Genomic DNA, 18376 nt, shown 5'->3' on the forward strand with positions numbered 1-18376 from the left:
AGAAGGTCACGTGAGACCTTGTCAAAAGCCTTGCTGAAGTCCAGATACACTAAATCTGTAGCATTGTCAAAGAAGGAGATCAGGTTTCTTTGACACAATTTGACATAAATCCATGCCGACCAATTTCAGTCAGCCCTTCCTCTTCTAGATGCTTGTAAGTGGCCTTGCTTAGGATATGCTCCAGTAACTTCCCAGATATTGAGATGAGGCTAACCAGTCTGTAGTTCTCAGGGTCATAGAATCATAGAAGTCGGGTTGGAAGGGACCTTATAGATCTTCAAGCCTGACCCCCTGCCAGGGCAGGAGAAAAAAAAACTGGGCTCAAATGATCCCAGCTAGGTAGGCATCAAGCCTCCTCTTAAAGCCCCCCAGGGTAGGAGCCAGCACCACTTCCCTTGGAAATTGGTTCCAGATCCTAGCCGCCCTAACTGAAGTAGTTCTTATGGATGTCTAATCTAAACCTCCTCTCCAACAACTTGTGGCTGTTATTCCTTGTTATGCCAGGGGGCACTAGCGGAAACAAGGTCTCTCCCAAACCCTTCTGGTCCCCCCTAGTGAGTTTATAGACAGTCACCAGGTCCCCCCTCAGCCTTCTCTTGTGAAGGCTGAACAGGTTCAGGTCCCGCAGTCTCTCATTGTAGGGTCTGCCCTGTAGTCCCCGGATCATTCAGGTGGCCCTCCTCTGGACCCTTTCAATGTTGTCCACATCCCTCCTGAAGTGGGGCGCACAGAACTGGACACAGTACTCCAGCTTTGACCTGACCAGTGTTGCACAGGGGGGGAGGATCACCTCCTTGGCCCTCCCTACTTGAGACACACCTGTGGATGCATGACAAGGTCCAGTTAGCCCTGCCAACCGTGACCTCGCATTGTCGGCCAGTGTTCATCTTGGAGTCAATAATGGGTCCTCCTTGCCTTTATTAAAGATAGGCATTACATCGACCCTTTTCCAGTCCTCTGGTACCTGGCCTGTTTCCTGTAACTTCCTGAATTTCTTTGCCAAAGGCTCCAAGATCTCCTCTGCTAGTTCCTTCAGGACTCTGGGATGAAGCTCATCCAACTCTACTGAATTGAATTCATTAAGAGCCAACATAAGCTGTCCAACAGTCACTTTTGTTATCTCTTCCCTGAGCTTGCTCCCTTCCTTACCCGTGTAATCCTTAAAGACTGAGATAAAGTATTTGTTGAGTAGTTTCACCTTCTTTGCTTCTTTGGTTATTTGAATAGTTAGACAGCTAGGAGGACTGTGTACATAGTGACGCATTAAAACTGAAATACGTTAGGTGTCATATAGGTAAATGAGGAAAAGTATACTGCTCACATATGCAAATCAGGGCACTAAATCATTTGCATAACATCTCCAGATTCCTAGATCTTTATTCTTAAGAGGTAAGCCTGTTCCTCATGCCTGCAGATGTCCTTTCCTCTGCCTCTTCCTCAGCAATTCTACCACAGAGTGCTTGAAAGCAGTCACTGACTTCAACCCTCTCCTCTTCAATCCTGGGGCCTTCCTTCTTCAAGTAGTCACATGCTGACACTTCTCCTAATATACCCTGTTGTGTTAACAGGAGTGTTGCACAGAAGCCATTGAAAGTGATTTGTCCCTTCTAATCAGTAATGGCTAGTCATCCCCTTGGGTACTGTCTTCATTTTGGGCCCTATACTTCCAGACAGATATGAACAAATTGAGAAGATTCCAGTGAGAGCAACAAAAAACTATTAGAGGTCTAGGAAACATGACTTTGAGGAAAGATTGGAAGAACCGAGATTCTTTAGTCTGGAGAAAAGTGGGGAAATTCGATAACAGGCTCCAAATATAGGAAAGGTAGCTATAAAGAGGTTGGTGATAGATTTCTCTGTGGCCTGAGGGGACAGGACAAGAAGCAGTGGTCCTAAATTGGAGGAAGGAAAATTTAGGTTTGAGATGAGAAAGAACTTTATAACTCTGAGGGTGGTTAAGCATTGAAACAGATTACATCTCCAGTCTTGGAAGTTTTTAAAAGAAGGTTACACAAACACTTAGATGAAATGATTTTGACTGAGATGATCTTGTCCTTTGAGCAGGAGGTTAGACTAGATAATCTCCTGAGGTCCCTTCTAATTCTGTTTTTCTTTGATTCTGTGATAATAAAAGTCATCATATGACCCTGCCTTATTACAATTCTGGTCTAAAAAACAAACCATATTTTTGTTGCATCAATCTTTTCTCTGTTTCAGAAGGAAGATGTTGCTGATGAGGAAATGGCAGAAAAACTGTCTATTCGAAAACAACGCTTTATGCATTTTGCATCATTGGAATATAATGGAGAATATTACATGACACCAAGGGATTTCCTGTTCTCAGTGATGTTTGATCAAGTTGGGCGTAAGTCAATTCTTGTTTAATACATAGTACTATATTTCCTCACCTACCACGTGTCCCTGAGTAAGACGCACACCTTGTTTTTGAAAAGGTGGAATTAAGAAAAAAAGATCTTTCCTTGAAAATACCAGTAAGTACAGAATTTTTGCAGGGAAAACACAGGCAGCTGCAGTTGGGGATGCTCAAAAACCTGTGGCTGCTCTGTAACTTCCTTACCTGCAGGATACAGCCAATCAGCCTGAGAAGATACAAGGGGCCAGGCAGTTCAGCTTCCTGAGGACAGAATCCTGCTGCAGCTGATCTGGCCAGCCCCACTTTTTGAACTAGATGGACCCTCACCTGACAGCAGGTGACACTGACTGCTCAGCTTGATGTGCAGTTTGGCTTCTACAGGATTGGGCCCTCTGCTTCCCACACTTTCTCATTTAAAGCTTACACCTCCATTTTCACCAGGTGATTTTCAGGGACTGGGGGGTGCATGTCATGTGCAAGTAAATATGGTAAAGGTGAAGGATTGATCCTGTGGGTGCTTTTTAAAAGGCACTAACCTTTTGCCATCATTTATAAACAGCATACTTGTAAATCCTGACAGGCACCAGTTGGCTTACCTGTTAAGAATAAAGATAAAGGAATCTGGAGATATTATGCAAATCATTTAGTGCCCTGATTGGCATATGTAATCAGTGTGCTTTTCCTCATTTACCTATATGACATCTAATATAATTCAGTTCTAATACATCAATATTCAAAACACAGCCCTCCTAGCTGTCTAACTATTCCACTCACTAATAACTTGACCTACTTTGGAGGAGGAGGCAGCAATGGGTGTGCCTTGAAAGTCACAAAGCAAGGAGGGAAAGGGTGCAGGGAGATTTGGACTTCAGCCCTGGGCTTCGTTTTGCAACAGGATGTCTCTTGTACAGAAATGGAGCTTGTACGAAACATATTGATATTATGTATGCATTTTTTTAAAGTTTTTTTTTTTTAAGTTTGTCCTCCAAAATTAAACCAGTAGGCAGCGTAGTAAGTGCATGGGTTATGAAGCTGTTTTCTTTTTGCCATGGGTTTAGGGTATGAATTCATGTGTCCTGGCCAAATCCTAGCCTGGTTAACAATTAACTCACTCTGAAAATTCAATTGTAGCTGTCTCTTCAAGCTGTCTCTTCACTTTCTTGCCACACAGAGTGCAACAATGTCACAACTGGAGTTTCATGCTTTTAAAGCAGTAATCTCCTTTCCTCTTTTAGGGTGTTATTAACCATGCTGTGAAGGTGGGGGTAAGGGGTCACTTTAACTAGAGCGGCCCTTGGAGCTGCTCTAATTAAAGTGCCACAGCATCTCATGTATCAGCATCCTTGCACTTCAAAATGGCAATGGGGGCACTTTAACTAAAGCTCATGAATCGAGCTTTAGTTAAAGCACCCCCGCCGCCATTCTGAAACACGGGAATGCTGATACACGAGACACAGAGGCTGGCTGGAGTACACTAATTAGCACACTCCAACAGACTCGATTAATCAAGAGTAGTGCTCCAAGCAGCCTCCTGGCACATCTAGAGGCACCCTTATAGACCCAGTGTTCCTGCTGCAGATTCTGTCAGATTATACAGATCTACTCTCTCCAGTCTAATGTTCTTCCTTCCTCCAAGTCTGTGACTCTTCCCTGTTGCATGGATCTCATTACAGCTACCCTCTCTGCAACCTTTAGTCTTAATGCAATGGCTTTATAAGAAGCTTGATGTTCTTTTTGGGGGCTGATAAAGTCCATTGTTTAAGAGCCCAGAAGGGGGTGCCCACAATCTATGAGTTGTCTGGGAGAAGGAGTAGATTTACCAGGTAAGCGTGATTTGTGGTGTTTTCAGAGATTTGTAGGTATAACTATAACAATCCTGATGTATTTTACTTTAATATACATATAAATTTGATGTGTTAAAGATTGCAGCTGTTTTTCCACCTGTACATTTACAGCCCCTTAAAAATACATACATTTTAAAGCAACCTAAAAGTAACTTAAGTCCTTGAACCAGTTTTCTGGCTCTTGGTTGGTTTCACAAATCAAGTTAAACTGTTTTAGTCTTGTCATAGCTGTTATAAAAACACAAAATGGAGAAGGGTATGCATCTTCTAGACACCTTTAGTAAATGTGACCTTTTCAAGCTTTGCATCCTTGCAGGTTTTCTCTAATCTTGAAGTTGACCTTTTCATGTAACAACAAGTAATTTCTCCCACAGATCAGCATGACATTGTCAAATGCTCTTACTAGTCTAAAATAAAAAAATAAAACATTTAAATAAGTGACCATATATAGTTTTAGCTTATAAAAGTTGAGTCATGCTGACCCTAGTTTCTTATTCCTTTTAAAAATGGGCATTAACATTTTTAATAGGAAAAAATTGTCCCCTTTTTGCACACTTTTCAGTAACTTAAAAAGGTGGAAGGGGTTTTCCATGCATTTTCCAAATAAATACTAAAAGAACCTGAGCCTAGAAAATTTTAGCCATGAAGCTGCGTGCTTCAGAAAGTTGTGTGTGAAAGTAAGGTTATAATAAGAAGCATCTTAGCAATTCCTCCTTGGGAGGAATAGCAATTGCTCCCAGATATAGCCAGAATCGTACATATTCATTGTTTGCTCCTAGAACAGCGGCATACATTCAGTTTTTCAATGTGGTGGTATATGGACAAGATTCCTTTGTTAGATGAAGCCATATTAAATGTAGATATTTACTGATTGTATGACACAGTTATCTTAAGACAACGACTTCAAAGAAAAAAAATAAAGCTTAGATGCAGTAATGTGAATTTCACATTCCAGTTTGATTTCAAACTTACTAATAGCTAACATGCTGCAAAAGGAAAACATTTTAGAAGTCATAGATACACTTTAATATATGCACACATAGTCTTAATGCTTTAATAAGTGAATGTAACTGGTGAAGGCACATTAACCTGAAACAGATTTAGAACTGTTAGAATTACTTTTTGTCCAATGTTAAAGAATGCTAGGCGTTTTCTTACTTGTAGCTAGTAATAGCAATTCTCCATTGAGAATCTGAATTATTTTTATATTCAGTTATTTATCGCAGAAAAAAATACCATTCCTTTTATTTAGAATTATCTCCGTGGAGGACAATCTACACAATATTACAAGCTCTTACCCATTTATATTAATTAGTGTACCAAGCAGATGAATTTCTTAACTCATGTTGTAATTGATTTGGACACTCTCTCTGCTTAAAACATACAATTAATTCACTTTTATCCTAGAGGCATACCAACAAGATATTTCAGCGCTTAAATTTGGATCTGTCCCAAGTTTTTTTTAAGAGAAAACTGAAATATTTCACCACTGATCTCATCAGGTCTTTTAGTTATTTGTTTATTAAGGTGCTTTTTATCTTTCCATAAAGGTGTACACTTCAATATTTGATTCTATACTTGAGCAACTATGACTATTATATCTGTGTATAAAATTATTGTAATTCAGAAATTCTCAATTTGATTTTAGACTTAGCTTTAAAAATAGCCCATAAAAAAGCTTGAGAACTCTGGCAATAATTAGATTTATAATAACCATTTGTTCTCATAAACACTAATATACAGATAAATTAACACTGCCAGCTGGCTGCCATAAATAATCAAAATGAAAAGGAGAGTTTACCTCAGCTGGTAAACAGTAAAAACTCCTGGAAAGCCTGTTGCTCTCAAAACACCCAGCAGCTTAGGCTCATCCTTCTCCCCAAAGCCCTGTTAAGTAAACAAGGCTTTTGCAATATGCCTAGAGGGAGCACCAATTGGAAGCCATGCTGGACCAATGTGGGGAAAAGCTTGAGCCTTTTTGAAAGCAGCCTCCTGTTTCATCTTACCATAAGGACACCTGTGGCAGTATGTGACAAGGAGGGAGGAGATCTCTCAGGGACTGCTTTTTGTAAGTCATGACAAACGCTTTCAGCTGTATTCAGAGATCAGTACAGATCCCAGAGCTGTAGTATCAATGCTCCCCTTGCCCCACTCTAAAAAAAATACTTTTTTTTTTTTTTTTTGCATACCACATGCTCCCAAAAAACACATACCTGAGGCATTTATACACATATGTTTTTGTCCCACTAAGTGCCAAAGAGCCTCTGCTTTAAATCAGACTTGATGGTAGTTGTGTGGTAGAGTTTCTGCCTACCATGTGGGAGATCCAAGTTCAACTCCTACCTGGGGTGATTTGGTGCAAGTGAAATAATGGAGGAATTCTTGGGGGTTAGGCTAGATGGTCTGTTCAGGTCCTTCCTCAAGCTAGTAGGGGGGGAAAGACTGCAGCAAGACCTGGATAAGTTGCAGTGGTGGGCTAACAAAAACAGGATGTGCTTCAATACTGATAAGTGCAGTAGCAACCAACAGCACACTTATAAGATGGGAAGTTCCCTTCTTGAGAGCACAGAGGCAGTCATTATTGCCTCCAAGATGAACATGGGCTGACAATGTGAGGTCACGGTTGGTAGGGCTAACTGCATCTCAGCTGGAGTACTGTGTCCAGTTCATTGTGCCCCACTTCAGGAGGGATGCGGACAACATTGAGAGGGTCCGGAGGAGGGCCACCTGAATGATCCGGGGACTACAGGGCAGACCCTACAATGGGAGGGACCTTGTTTCCCCTAGCACCCCCTGGGGTAACAAGGAATAACAGCCAGAAGTTGTTGGAGAGTAGGTTTAGATTAGACATCTGTAAGAACTACTTCACAGTTAGGGTGGCTAGGATCTAGAACCAACTTCCTAGGGAAGTGGTGCTGGCTTCTACCCTGGGGGTCTTTAAGAGGAGGCTTGATGACTACCTGGCTGGAATCATTTGAGCCCAGTTTTTTCTCCTGCCCTGGCAGGGGATCAGACTTGAAGATCTACAAGGTCCCTTCTGACCCGACTTATATGATTCTGTGAATCGAGTCTGTTCTTCTTGGAAGCTCATGCAAAATGCATGCACCTCTGATGTGTTTTAGTTCAAAAGCACGCCATTGCCATTTTCTCAGTGCTGACGCACATTTTGCCATTTATACAGCTGCATGCACTGCAGCACTGGGCACTTTTCACAGTCCCTACCACTACGGTGCATGCATGTATACAAATGCCCCTTGATTTTGGAAGGTGGAATGCAAAAAAACAGGATTTGTCCAGAAGTCATGGCAGACTTCGTGACAGAATAAGTTGCCCTGGAAATATAAAGTGTCCAGGAAATGAGATAGTCTGAGTGAAGCAGCAGGGCCTTCCTGATTGGTAGGACATCAACAAAGCTAGGCTTCAGACTTCTACAAGAGCAGTAGCAAGACTATTATTTCTTTCCTGTAAATAGTTCTTTATATAAATTCCTGTAAAGAATGGAGTATTGTTTCCACACCACTAGGGTTACCATACATCCAAGTTTTCCCAGACCTGTCCTCTTTTTTTGGGTCCTCCCAATTCCTTCTGGGCATTTTTTTTTTCAATGTCAGCAAGTGTTGCTGATTTTGAGTTTGCCTCCACTTTGCTGCGGTAAATTGGGAAGTGCTGGGAAAGAGCTGTTTGGGGCTGGGGAGAGTGGGGGAAGGTGATTGGAGGCCAGGGCATCACATGCTCTATGCACAGGCCTCGGGAGTTGCATGCATGTGTGCCTACTGGTATTGGGGATGCAGCAGGTTGGGAAGGTAGGGGAAGGGGATGGGAGCTGGGAGGCAGCAGGGAGCGGCATGGGCAGCAGGGCTGAGAGAGGCAGGGGGCTGCGGGTTGAGAGTGAGGGGTGTTGGCAGGTCGGGGGGGAAGAAGGAGAGTGCAGGTCAGGAGTAAGGGGTATCAGCAGGGACGGGGTGCTACTGTTTGGGAGTAAGGGGAATTGGCATGATCTGAGGGGCTGGGTACTATGGGTCGAGAGTGAGGGGGCAGCAGGAGGGCTGGGGGGTCTGTAGTTTGGAAGTGAGGGGCAGAGGCAAGGCATGGGCATATGACTGCTCCCCCACCACAATCATATACCCCCTTCCACCTCTCTCCCAACCTTCCAAAATGTCCTCTTTTAACTGGAAATATGGTAATACTACACACCACAAATCTCATCTCATCGGGATATAGATTGCATGGAGCAGCTCACTTGCCCTGTACCAGTTTAGTTACAAGCTACTGTGCTCAGCCAAAGGGTTAACACAGCACTCAGGCCCTCCTGCTTGCTGAGACCACAAAGAAGCAGCAGCCATCTTGGCAGTATTAGAGTCAGGGTCTCCCTGCTTCTATTCTGATGAAGAAAAATCCCAGTAGCTTCCCTACTGAAGATGCATACCCCAATGGCGAAACGGTGCATGTGATATGTAAGTAAATGCAGTAAATAGGTGAGACCATTTGTTGTAAGAGCCAGTTTTTCTCCTGGATGATGAAATTGTAAAAGCTAAGTTGCAAAAGTTCTACCATTCTTGTAGGAGAGCTAGCCTGTTTGCTCTCTCATCTGTTGCATTTGGGAGAGAAGGTGAAAGGTTTGTGTCCTATTTCCAGCAGCTTCAGGAAGCATCTTCCTTTCACTCCTGGTATGGAGTGTTGTCAGGATCTTTTCCATTTTCTCTTACTGGAGGAATGGGATTTCTCTCCCAGGTGTCTCTTCCTATTCCTGTATTTTCTCTCCTGAAATACCTATTTCCTTTTATTTTATGCCCCTTTCCCCCACCCGCTCTACCACCGCTTGTCCTCCATCTGACTTCTCATTGTCCACCGTCTGTCTCTTCCTTGCAAAGTAATGGAAACATTTCTTTCTTAATCCTCCTGTCCTGGTTCTGCCTGTTTATAGGTCCCTAAAGAAATGGGTAGTGAAAGAAAACATAACATGCATTTAATTATGTAACATTTAACTGTGGACTGTTGATGTAACTGCTGGGTGGGAGGTGACTGCTATACTTTTCTGTCTCATCAGACAACAACAAGGTGATAGCAGGTCTCCTTGCTTACAAAATCAGCTCATACCAGTAGGAAGCTGAACTTTTTCTTACAAAAGGCAGCAATTGCCAACCATGAAAGAGGGAGGTGATTCCTTGAACAAGATTAGATTCATGCCCCGCATCAGAAGAATAGAAATTAATACCTGCTCCCTCATTTGCTGCTAGGAAAGTAAGGATGCATGACTTCTGAAGGAAAATGGCAAATATCAGGTGCTCCATTCTCAAACAGGCAGTGATGATTTAAACTTGTGTTATGCAAATGTGGTGCAGTTTTTTCCCAATTAAGAGGCAGGTTGGCTCCATAGCAAGAACATTTTCAAAACTTTTGTCCACACACCCTTTTGGAGTGACTCACTTCATGAAGTTAATTGTATTTTGTCATTTTAGCTTTGATTAGCCTTTTTTAAACTTGAAACCAGGTAGAAGATGCACGATAGCTTGGAAGAACTGTATTTACAATTGAACTTCAAAACTACTGTAATCCTGTTTGTTTTCCTTCTGTTACTCCATATTATATTGGAAAATCCCAGACTGAAATTATATCCAGTACATCCACTACAAGAAATTAATCCTGTATAGGTTTCTTGGTATTTAAAGTATTAGAGAGAGAGAAATCATTGTCAGATCGGGGCATTCCCTTTCTTTCACTGTAGGAAAATTAAAAAGAGAAAGTGAAGCATCCAGCCCATCAGAAAATGAACATATAAGGGGTAAAACTTGAAATGTTGACATACATCTTTATTTCAATCCTTTTTCATCTAAGAATCAGTTTGGTTTTTTTTCAGGTTCTTCCTGAAACTGAGTTTCCTCTGTCTCTTGTTGTTTGTTAGAGAAACATATTCCAAGAAAGTTTTTAACAGTTATTACTAGTAATCCTGGTAGAATGAAAAGCTAAAGCTAAAAGAAACTAAGACTGCAGTTCTGATGCATACAAACTTGGTCAGTGGGGCTTCATATACACAACAGGCCACCTGCAGGATCTGGACATAAATATTTATTATAGGGAACATTTTCCCTTTTACAACATTGGTATTTGGTTCCTAACTTAGTGTTTACTCATCTCAAGGAGTTTACAATTTAAATTCAATATGAGTTTACAAATTAAATTCCATTCAGTAATGAGGTCCATAAACAGGTAAAACAATTAAGAGGTCAAAGGAAGGACTAGGATGACGGGATAAATTGGTTATTGTAGGAATAGTTGTTACCCATCTTATTCCTTGTAGACTGCAGAGGTAAGAGCTTGCTTTTGGAGAGTACCTAGGCACTTAGGGTGCCTATACATGAGCAGGGAAGCTGCTCCGATACTGTAATTCTAGCTCATGACCATTACTGCACTCCAGCAGCTTCCCATGTCTCATGTATCAGTGTTCCTGCACTTCAAAATGGTGGCAGGGTGCATTATCTAAAGTTCATTCAATGAGCTTTAAAGTGTTCCTGGCGCCATTTTGAAGTTCAGGGATGCTGATATACAAGACACTTATTTTACCGTAATTAAAGTACCCCCCAACCTCCCCCTTCCCCCAGAGCATGTGGATAAACACCCAGGAAGTTTGCGTTCATTTAGGATAAGACTTAAGCAGGTACTTAACTTTAAGCATGCTCTTAGAACCCATTGAAGTCTCCTGGAGACCAACATAATACAATACAGTAATACAGTTTGTCTACCTAAAATCGAATTTTAAGCCTCATTGCCTTCAGTTAATCCATTGGACATGAGAAAACAAACCCAGAACAAATGTTGTTGGGCATTCATTTATTTTCCTAAAGGTGTTTTAACATTAAAAGCAATCAGTTAAATCTGTTTAGTAGCTTTTAAAGCAAAATCACTTTACAGTTGTTGTCTGAATAACTCTTTTGGTTGGAAAGTTCAGCTGGTCAACTCTTCATTGTCTGCATATTCTTAAGTGTTTAGCGATCTTTTTCAAGTAGAGTTTTAAGACAGTCATTGTCAGTTCCCATCAGTTATTCATACATTAATGTTGAGTGGAGACCCTTAGCCTGATGTGTCAGTTTGAGCATGAAGACTGTGCCTTTCTTAGTAAACAGGAGTTGCTATTCCTGATTTCAGCTGATAAGCATGACTCTGTAATTTGTTGTAGCTGGAGTAGCTAATATAATTGCAGCAGACAATTAAAGGGATGCTGCTAAACAGCATAAAATTAAAGAGATCATGAATGAAAGACGTTAATAGCTGCCATCAAACATCTATCAGCAATCACAGACCTCAGTGAAAATGATGGGCATACTAGCCACCCTTTCTTCATGCAAAGTGGAAGAAGCAATTAAGTTCCTTTTATGGTATAAGGTAACTGGGAATAATGGAAACTACTACTCAGAACACAAAAATGTGCAGTTCCTCACTGGTGTTTAGGCACTTAAGGCCCATTGACTTAAGCAGGAGCTAGGAATCAAAATATGTTTAGAAGATCTGGACTGAGGCAATCAACCACTAAGCTCTGGGGGCCATATGGTTTGGGGAGACTGGTACCAAGAGCTGGGATGTTGATTAATTGGAGCTGAATCTGCAGATTGAAAGGAGAAGGTAAAGAAGACATGAGCAGAAGAAAGAAGAAGAAAGCAAGCCAGGGAAGCAATGATAACCTTGTCCATTAGAGAGAATAGAGCCTGTTCCTTGTGGCACAGGACAGGCTGAAAAAGCAAGTTTGGAAGTTGTGGTCATATGGGCTCCCTGCTGTTTCCTCAAACACAGTATGAATGTACAGGGATATGCAGTTCTGCACCAAGGAAGTTCCTGACACATATCATCTATTTCTACTAATGGAAACAACCCCAGAAAATCCTGATCAGTTCATTCCTAGAATCAAATGGGAACAACATTAAACCTCCCCCACTCTCCCTACCAGCTTCTGGAGGATTGCCAAGCACATATTCATAGCATATACCGTGAAGCCCACATCACTTGTAAAGTTACTTCCACCAGTCAAACCTGTTTTAAAAAAACAAGCAGGTTTTTTTGCAGCTGCATATGTTCTTTATGGCATCCGTCTTGTTTTTGTCTGCATAATATGTCCTAAATAACCTCAGTGTTTCCAATGGTTGAAATTATAGCTGTAGAGAAGCTCATCACCTCGGCTGTGTTATAGTGTGAGTTAGTTGAGAAGCTAGTATTTTATCATTATTCTTATTTTTGTTGCAGGCTGTTAATATCCTAAGACTTACAGGATCAGGAGAAGAGCTTAGAAAGAATATTACATTTTTAAGGTCGGCAACATAATGGTGATGTCCACTTTAACTTTTTCTTTTAATATACTTATACTATAGTTTCTTATATTCACATTTGATACAATATATTATTATAAGATTATTTTTGTATATTTTTCACATACCTAACATACATAATTTAACTAGCTTTTCAAGTTAATTTTTGGTATTGCACTGTTTCACTCAATAATTTTCACTTGGTGAATTACTTCATGTGCTTTGTTGCTTGTATACTTTTATATTTTCTTTCCACTTAAATGTAATTCAAATTTACAAGAGATTAACTAGTGATCTGTATGCCAGATGAGTATTCTTATTGACAATCCCAGACAAAAAGGGCATTTATAGACATGCTTCAGGAGTGGTGGGGAGGGGCACTTTTAATTAAAAGCATCCCTCTTGGAGATGCTCTAGTTAAAGCACCCCAAGTATCATGTGTATCACATTCAACTAAAGCTCCTTGAATGAGCTTTAATTAAAGCGCCCTGCCACTGTTTTTCAGTGCGGAACACTGATGCACATAATGCTGGAGTCTGCTGGAGTGCAGTAATTATCACATTCCAGCAGACTCAATTAATGTAATTACAGTGTGTTGGAGCAGCTTCACTGCACATGTATAGGCGCCCAAAGTGTTAAAAATAGAACCAGTATCAAACTACCTTAGATATATATGGATTGCCAAAAGGATTTCTACATGTGTTTGGGTAGAATTTATTACTGTAGTAGTATTGTGTGCCCTTTGTCAGTGTTTCGAAACATGCAATAGATGGGAATTTATTATACAATACTTTTCAAGATAATAAAACATAGTTCGATTACATAGGACTGTAGTGCAAATACATGAGCTGTCATAAAATATAACCCAAATGATCTTGAACTCTGTTTTGATTAACCTTAATTCAACAATTTTGTTCATTTGCTTCCTGGTACATGAGCTTTTTATTACTGATTTTGTTTAATATAGGCAAAAATTGTGAGATTCATGGCATTTTTCTGTTGATTAAATCACACCTGTAAAGTTTGTTATTTACTGTTGGGGTGATAATGAAGAAAAAATATTTACAATCCTGCCATTTAAAGAGTATGAACTGATACCAAATACACAGCTTTTTAACAGACTTACTTTGTTTTGCATATTGACACAATAAAGTACTCAGAATGGCAAGGTCCAAATGAGTGTGCTGTCTAGAAGTGGCATTGAATGTTGCATTTTATCTGAAAATATTTGCTTCATTCTGTTACAGTTGTTTGCTTAAGGAAAGCCTTTTGCCCCAGTTTTGAATTACTAGCAAAAGAGTAAAAAAGTTCTGATGGCCGGACAGCATCTGTACCTATGCTGGTCTCTTACACTGATCAACTTAACACATGCAGAAAGTACTTTGGGGACCTTTATATTTATGGCTACATGCCAGATACTCAGTGTTCAAACACCGCAACCACAAGGATGTTGAGCAAAGTACCACTCTAGCAAGACATTACAAATTATAGTATGTACAACATTTACAATTGCATATTTTATTATTCCTCTGTTTAACATGTTGCAGAAACTTCAGAATGTGCTCTACTATTGTGTAATGAAAGTATCAAAGAATAAATTTAGCATACTATGGTATATCATAGACTTCCAAGGTATTTTAAGGGTAATTGAAAATGTTGTGCATAACAAATAAAGGCCTAATTGGCTTTAGATTTGTTTTAACAAGAAATTAATTTTCATTGAGGTATACTCGATATTTTTAAAAGACTTGAGGTCAGCTTTAGTTAAGCCTTGTATTTTAAGGAACCGTTGCATACAATTAGAAAAGATTCATGTTTCAATTTATACAGACTTTTATGATGTTGGTCCTCTTACCTTGAGAGAAGACAGAAATATTGCCTCTCCTATATTGTTTCTATAACATTTGACAAACATCTGCTTAAATTCTTAAGACGCGCTAGTGTAACTACTTTTAAATTAGCATTACAGTGTCGAATGAAAAATTACACTACCTTAAAATTAGGCTTCCTTTTATTCAAAATCCTTCCAGTTCCCAGATATTGAACAAAAAGTTAATCCAGATGTAAAGTATTTTAATAAATTTCTTAAAAATCGAAATAGCTTTGGTCATTGCATATTGCTTAATTTACTTTTGCTTTCTTTTTTTAATTATGCATTATTTATAACATACCTTTTAAAGATCTTAAAATTACATTTATCTATATGGATATGTTTTTTCCATATTAGTCTTGGGAAATGCCTCCTTTCCTTCCCATTGTTCCCTTCCACATGGAGCATCAAATTGGCAAGGTTTTCTTTCTCTCAAAACCATTCCTTAATAAACGAGAGCCCTGATCCTGCAATCATTTATGTATGGGAGCAGTCCCACTGAATTTGACAAGGTTGTCAGTGGAAATTGATGGGTTTTAAGTTTGTCTATGCGAGTAAACTTGCTCATTGTGATATGTTATCATATTGTAGTTACTATGGGACTTGATGTTTAACCTAATACTTTGCTATATGTTGCCTTACTGTCAATCTCAAAAGTGAATTTTGGGGGAAGAGGAATAAATCACAAGAATTGTTTGTGCTGTGGGGGGGAGAGGAAAGGGAGAATGAAGGATCACTAGACAATGAAAAATATTCCAAAAATAAGGAAATGAGTAATAATCCTAATGGACTATTATGGTATTTCTAGATACGCAGGGCCTTTCTTAATGTTAAAAATGTATATTAAATTGTAGGTTTCAGTCTTTTCAGACTCAGAAAATTATGCTCCCTTTATGTTTCATCTTAGGGTCTAAACATAAGGAGTAAAGCAGAGCAGAGAAATGATAATATTTAATGGAGGAAACTAAACTATTCCTTCCCCTAACTCTTAAGGGAGAAGATTGTTAGAGTATAGATTATCTCTCTTCATTTAAAATACCAGGCTTTCTAAAAAGCAATTAACTAAAGATAAATTTCCTACCTCCTCTGCTCTTCATGGGAAAAATATGTATCAGGTCTAAAACTTTCTCCAAACTGATTGCCCAATACAATACAATGGATGAGACCCAAAGATGACAATTCTATCTTTCGGTGTCTGTACATTTGCCTGTAGCATTAATGCACTGGTGAGCATAAATGCATTTATTCTGGCAATATCCCCATGAGTCCAGCAGTTCTCAGATAATGTTTGTGATTTATATTCCATCTTCCCCAAAATGGACACTTCAAGGATACAGACCTGGCCACAGAGATTAAGACCCATTTTCAGGCAACTAGATTGGAAAACTTGATTTTTTAGGTGCCTAAATTTACAAAGTTAAATGTGTAAAACATGCATTTAAATATTCATAAAGCAAATCTTCGGCTAGAGCTAGAAAATGAATCCAGACTTCCTCGGCCTGTGCTTCATGAGAAACCATCCTACCACACCCTCTCCATGGTTAGTATGTTTTATCTGTTGTTATTATCTTTTAATCTTCTGGTATCACTCAGATTCTCCAGACATTTACAGAAAAGGATTGAGGTTGTATGGTGATAGATGGTCATGATTTTGGTTCCAAAGAGGCTAGCTGAATTGAACCAAAACAGTGAATTTTAAAACATTAGAGGACAGAAGAGGAGAATGAGGTGGAGGGAGTTCCAGAAAGTTATTAGAATTTTTTTTTTTTTTTGGTTTTATACAACTCAGTCTTTCTAACCACTTAACCATTATCTGCCTGATTTTTGAAAGTACGTTTTTTGGGGAAAGAACGTAATGTGCAGTTGGAATGGTGAACTAGTTTGCTTTTACATTTTCGCTCTCATTAAATACATCTAAAGTTTAGAGAAGAGCAGAAATGTGAAATTGTTCATGCAACCCTGTCTTGCAACTTCCACCAGCTGCATATACCCATGGACTTTCCACATGGATGTTCATCTACTTTTTCCCTCCCAAATCAGATCTGGAAGCCCAACTTCAACTCAACAAAATATTTTTAATTTTAAATGTTGTGATAATATTTACCTTTGAGATTGTAATTGAATTTAATTCTTTAAAAAGTTGTGTTTGATAGTAGAATATAATTCCAACATTATGAGTTAAATATTAGAATCTTCCTGCACAGATGGTCAAATGGATGAGCTCTTCTCTACTTTGCCAAAAAAAATACTTTTGTACTTTTCTTATTCCCCAGCATGACCTAGCATTATTAGTACTGGTACCTCAACTGTACAAGGGTAAGAAATTTTAGCAGTTTATCTAATTGTGCAATTTTTGTAAATGTGCTTTTTATCAAGAAGTAATTGAAATATTGCAGGCTTCCATATAAGTTTAGTAGCATATCTTGATGTGTAATGTGTTTTATAGAATTGAAGTCAAAGCTGTTGCATTTTAGCAGGTGGTGAGTCCAAGTATCAAGCAACAGAATGTATTTTTTTCCAGCATCACATCTGGTCCCCTCAGTGAGCCAGTTCTTTTGCCTTTTGGTGTATTTAACTGCTGGCAGTTGCAGCAGCAAAAAATTGACTTTGGGTCAGGTGTCTGGTTACTGTATGCCTGGATGCCTTTGTCTTTTCAGTCATACTTGTTTGTAAGGAGTATGCCCTTAATTATACTTCTGAACAAAGTAACTCGTGGGTTTTAGCAGTTTCATTGCCTGCTGTGGACAGGTGCGTTTGTTTCTTGTCTGAGAACTGTTATTTAGATCCAAGTTATAAAACAGTGGTAAAGATTACTTAAGAGCAAGTCTGCAGTACCAATCAGTTCAAGTTTTTTGGCCTTTTTTGTTCATACTAACTGTATTAGAACTGCATTAGTTAAAATCATATTATTCTTATATCAGTTTAAATTAACAGTGAGATCATAGTGAGCTTCAGAAGATTTTTGTTTAGTGTTTTTTTTTCTCGTAACGCTGCTGAGTTGTTCAAGAATAAAGTGGAATAGGAGTTCTTATCATTCTTAACTTCTGATTATGAAAAAATGTTTGGCAGGGAGCGGTGTTATTAGCTATTAAGCTGTTGGGGAAGCAGTGATTGTCAGTGAAAAGATGTATACAACTTCTCAATGAAGTAAAACAATTTTATTTAAAAAATATGAACAAAAGAATGAATATTAGAATTTTCTCTACTTGAGAATTGTTGTAAGCAAGAGGCAAGCAACCTCTGGTACAACACCCCTTCAAGGCTTTAGTTACTTAGAGTGTAAAAGTTATTGAGTGTTTAATAGCATCTTCATGGAAAACAGATTCTTTAAAACAAAAGAAAATATCCCATCTACATATAGAATACTTGTAATACGAGTAATGGAAATATCTAGTTATTAATAACAGGAGTCTGCATGTTGTATAAACATAGGCTACCTTAGAATTTCAGAGGTCTTACAGCAGCTCCTAGTTTAGCTCACTATTCCAGTTTTGTGACATATGACTATGATAGAAGATAAGTAAGAAAATGTACTTTTCTTCTTTATGGATGTGAACAAGTCTCAAGAATTCTTAAAATAATTCCTGCCTCTGTAAATATTTCTCTTATTTGTAATTAATTTTTTGTAGTGCACTGTACACCATTTAGATTTTGGCATGCCTCAGAAAATGTCAGGAAATAACAGGGATTTTTCGTGCTGTAAATACTGAATCACTTCAGCAGATTACTTCATTATTTTTTTTATTTTAATGAATGCAGTGGAGTTCTGAAACATCCTGTTTAACTGACAATTAAGTCTTAACAGATGTAGTGTGAAAATCAGAATCCTATTTTTTTTACTGCTGTTGCATGAAGTTAATTTCTTGTAGCATATATCTTTTGCAAGTGGCAAGTATTGTTGTAATTCTAAGAAAATAAGATCTGTGTTTAAAAAAAAAACCTGTGGTTGTATTGGAATAGTTGAGTGCTCTCACACAATGGGGATGAAAGATAT

At 38.9% G+C, this 18376-nt stretch overlaps 1 protein-coding gene across 1 annotated transcript in view; it reads left to right on the forward strand.

Moving 5' to 3' along the window:
- The first annotated feature begins 2213 nt into the window (after positions 1–2213).
- The window catches only part of MICU2 (mitochondrial calcium uptake 2), a 108669-nt gene continuing 92506 nt past the window's right edge, over positions 2214–18376 (forward strand). The window contains exon 1 of the mRNA XM_019530190.1: positions 2214–2365. Coding sequence (XP_019385735.1) covers positions 2242–2365 — 124 coding nt within the window. The 5' untranslated portion in view covers positions 2214–2241. The remainder of the gene's footprint in view (positions 2366–18376) is intronic.

The sequence above is a fragment of the Crocodylus porosus genome, unplaced genomic scaffold (genome assembly GCF_001723895.1).
Source record: "Crocodylus porosus isolate Cpor-Errol unplaced genomic scaffold, CroPor_comp1, whole genome shotgun sequence".
In the NCBI taxonomy this organism is placed as follows: domain Eukaryota; kingdom Metazoa; phylum Chordata; order Crocodylia; family Crocodylidae; genus Crocodylus; species Crocodylus porosus.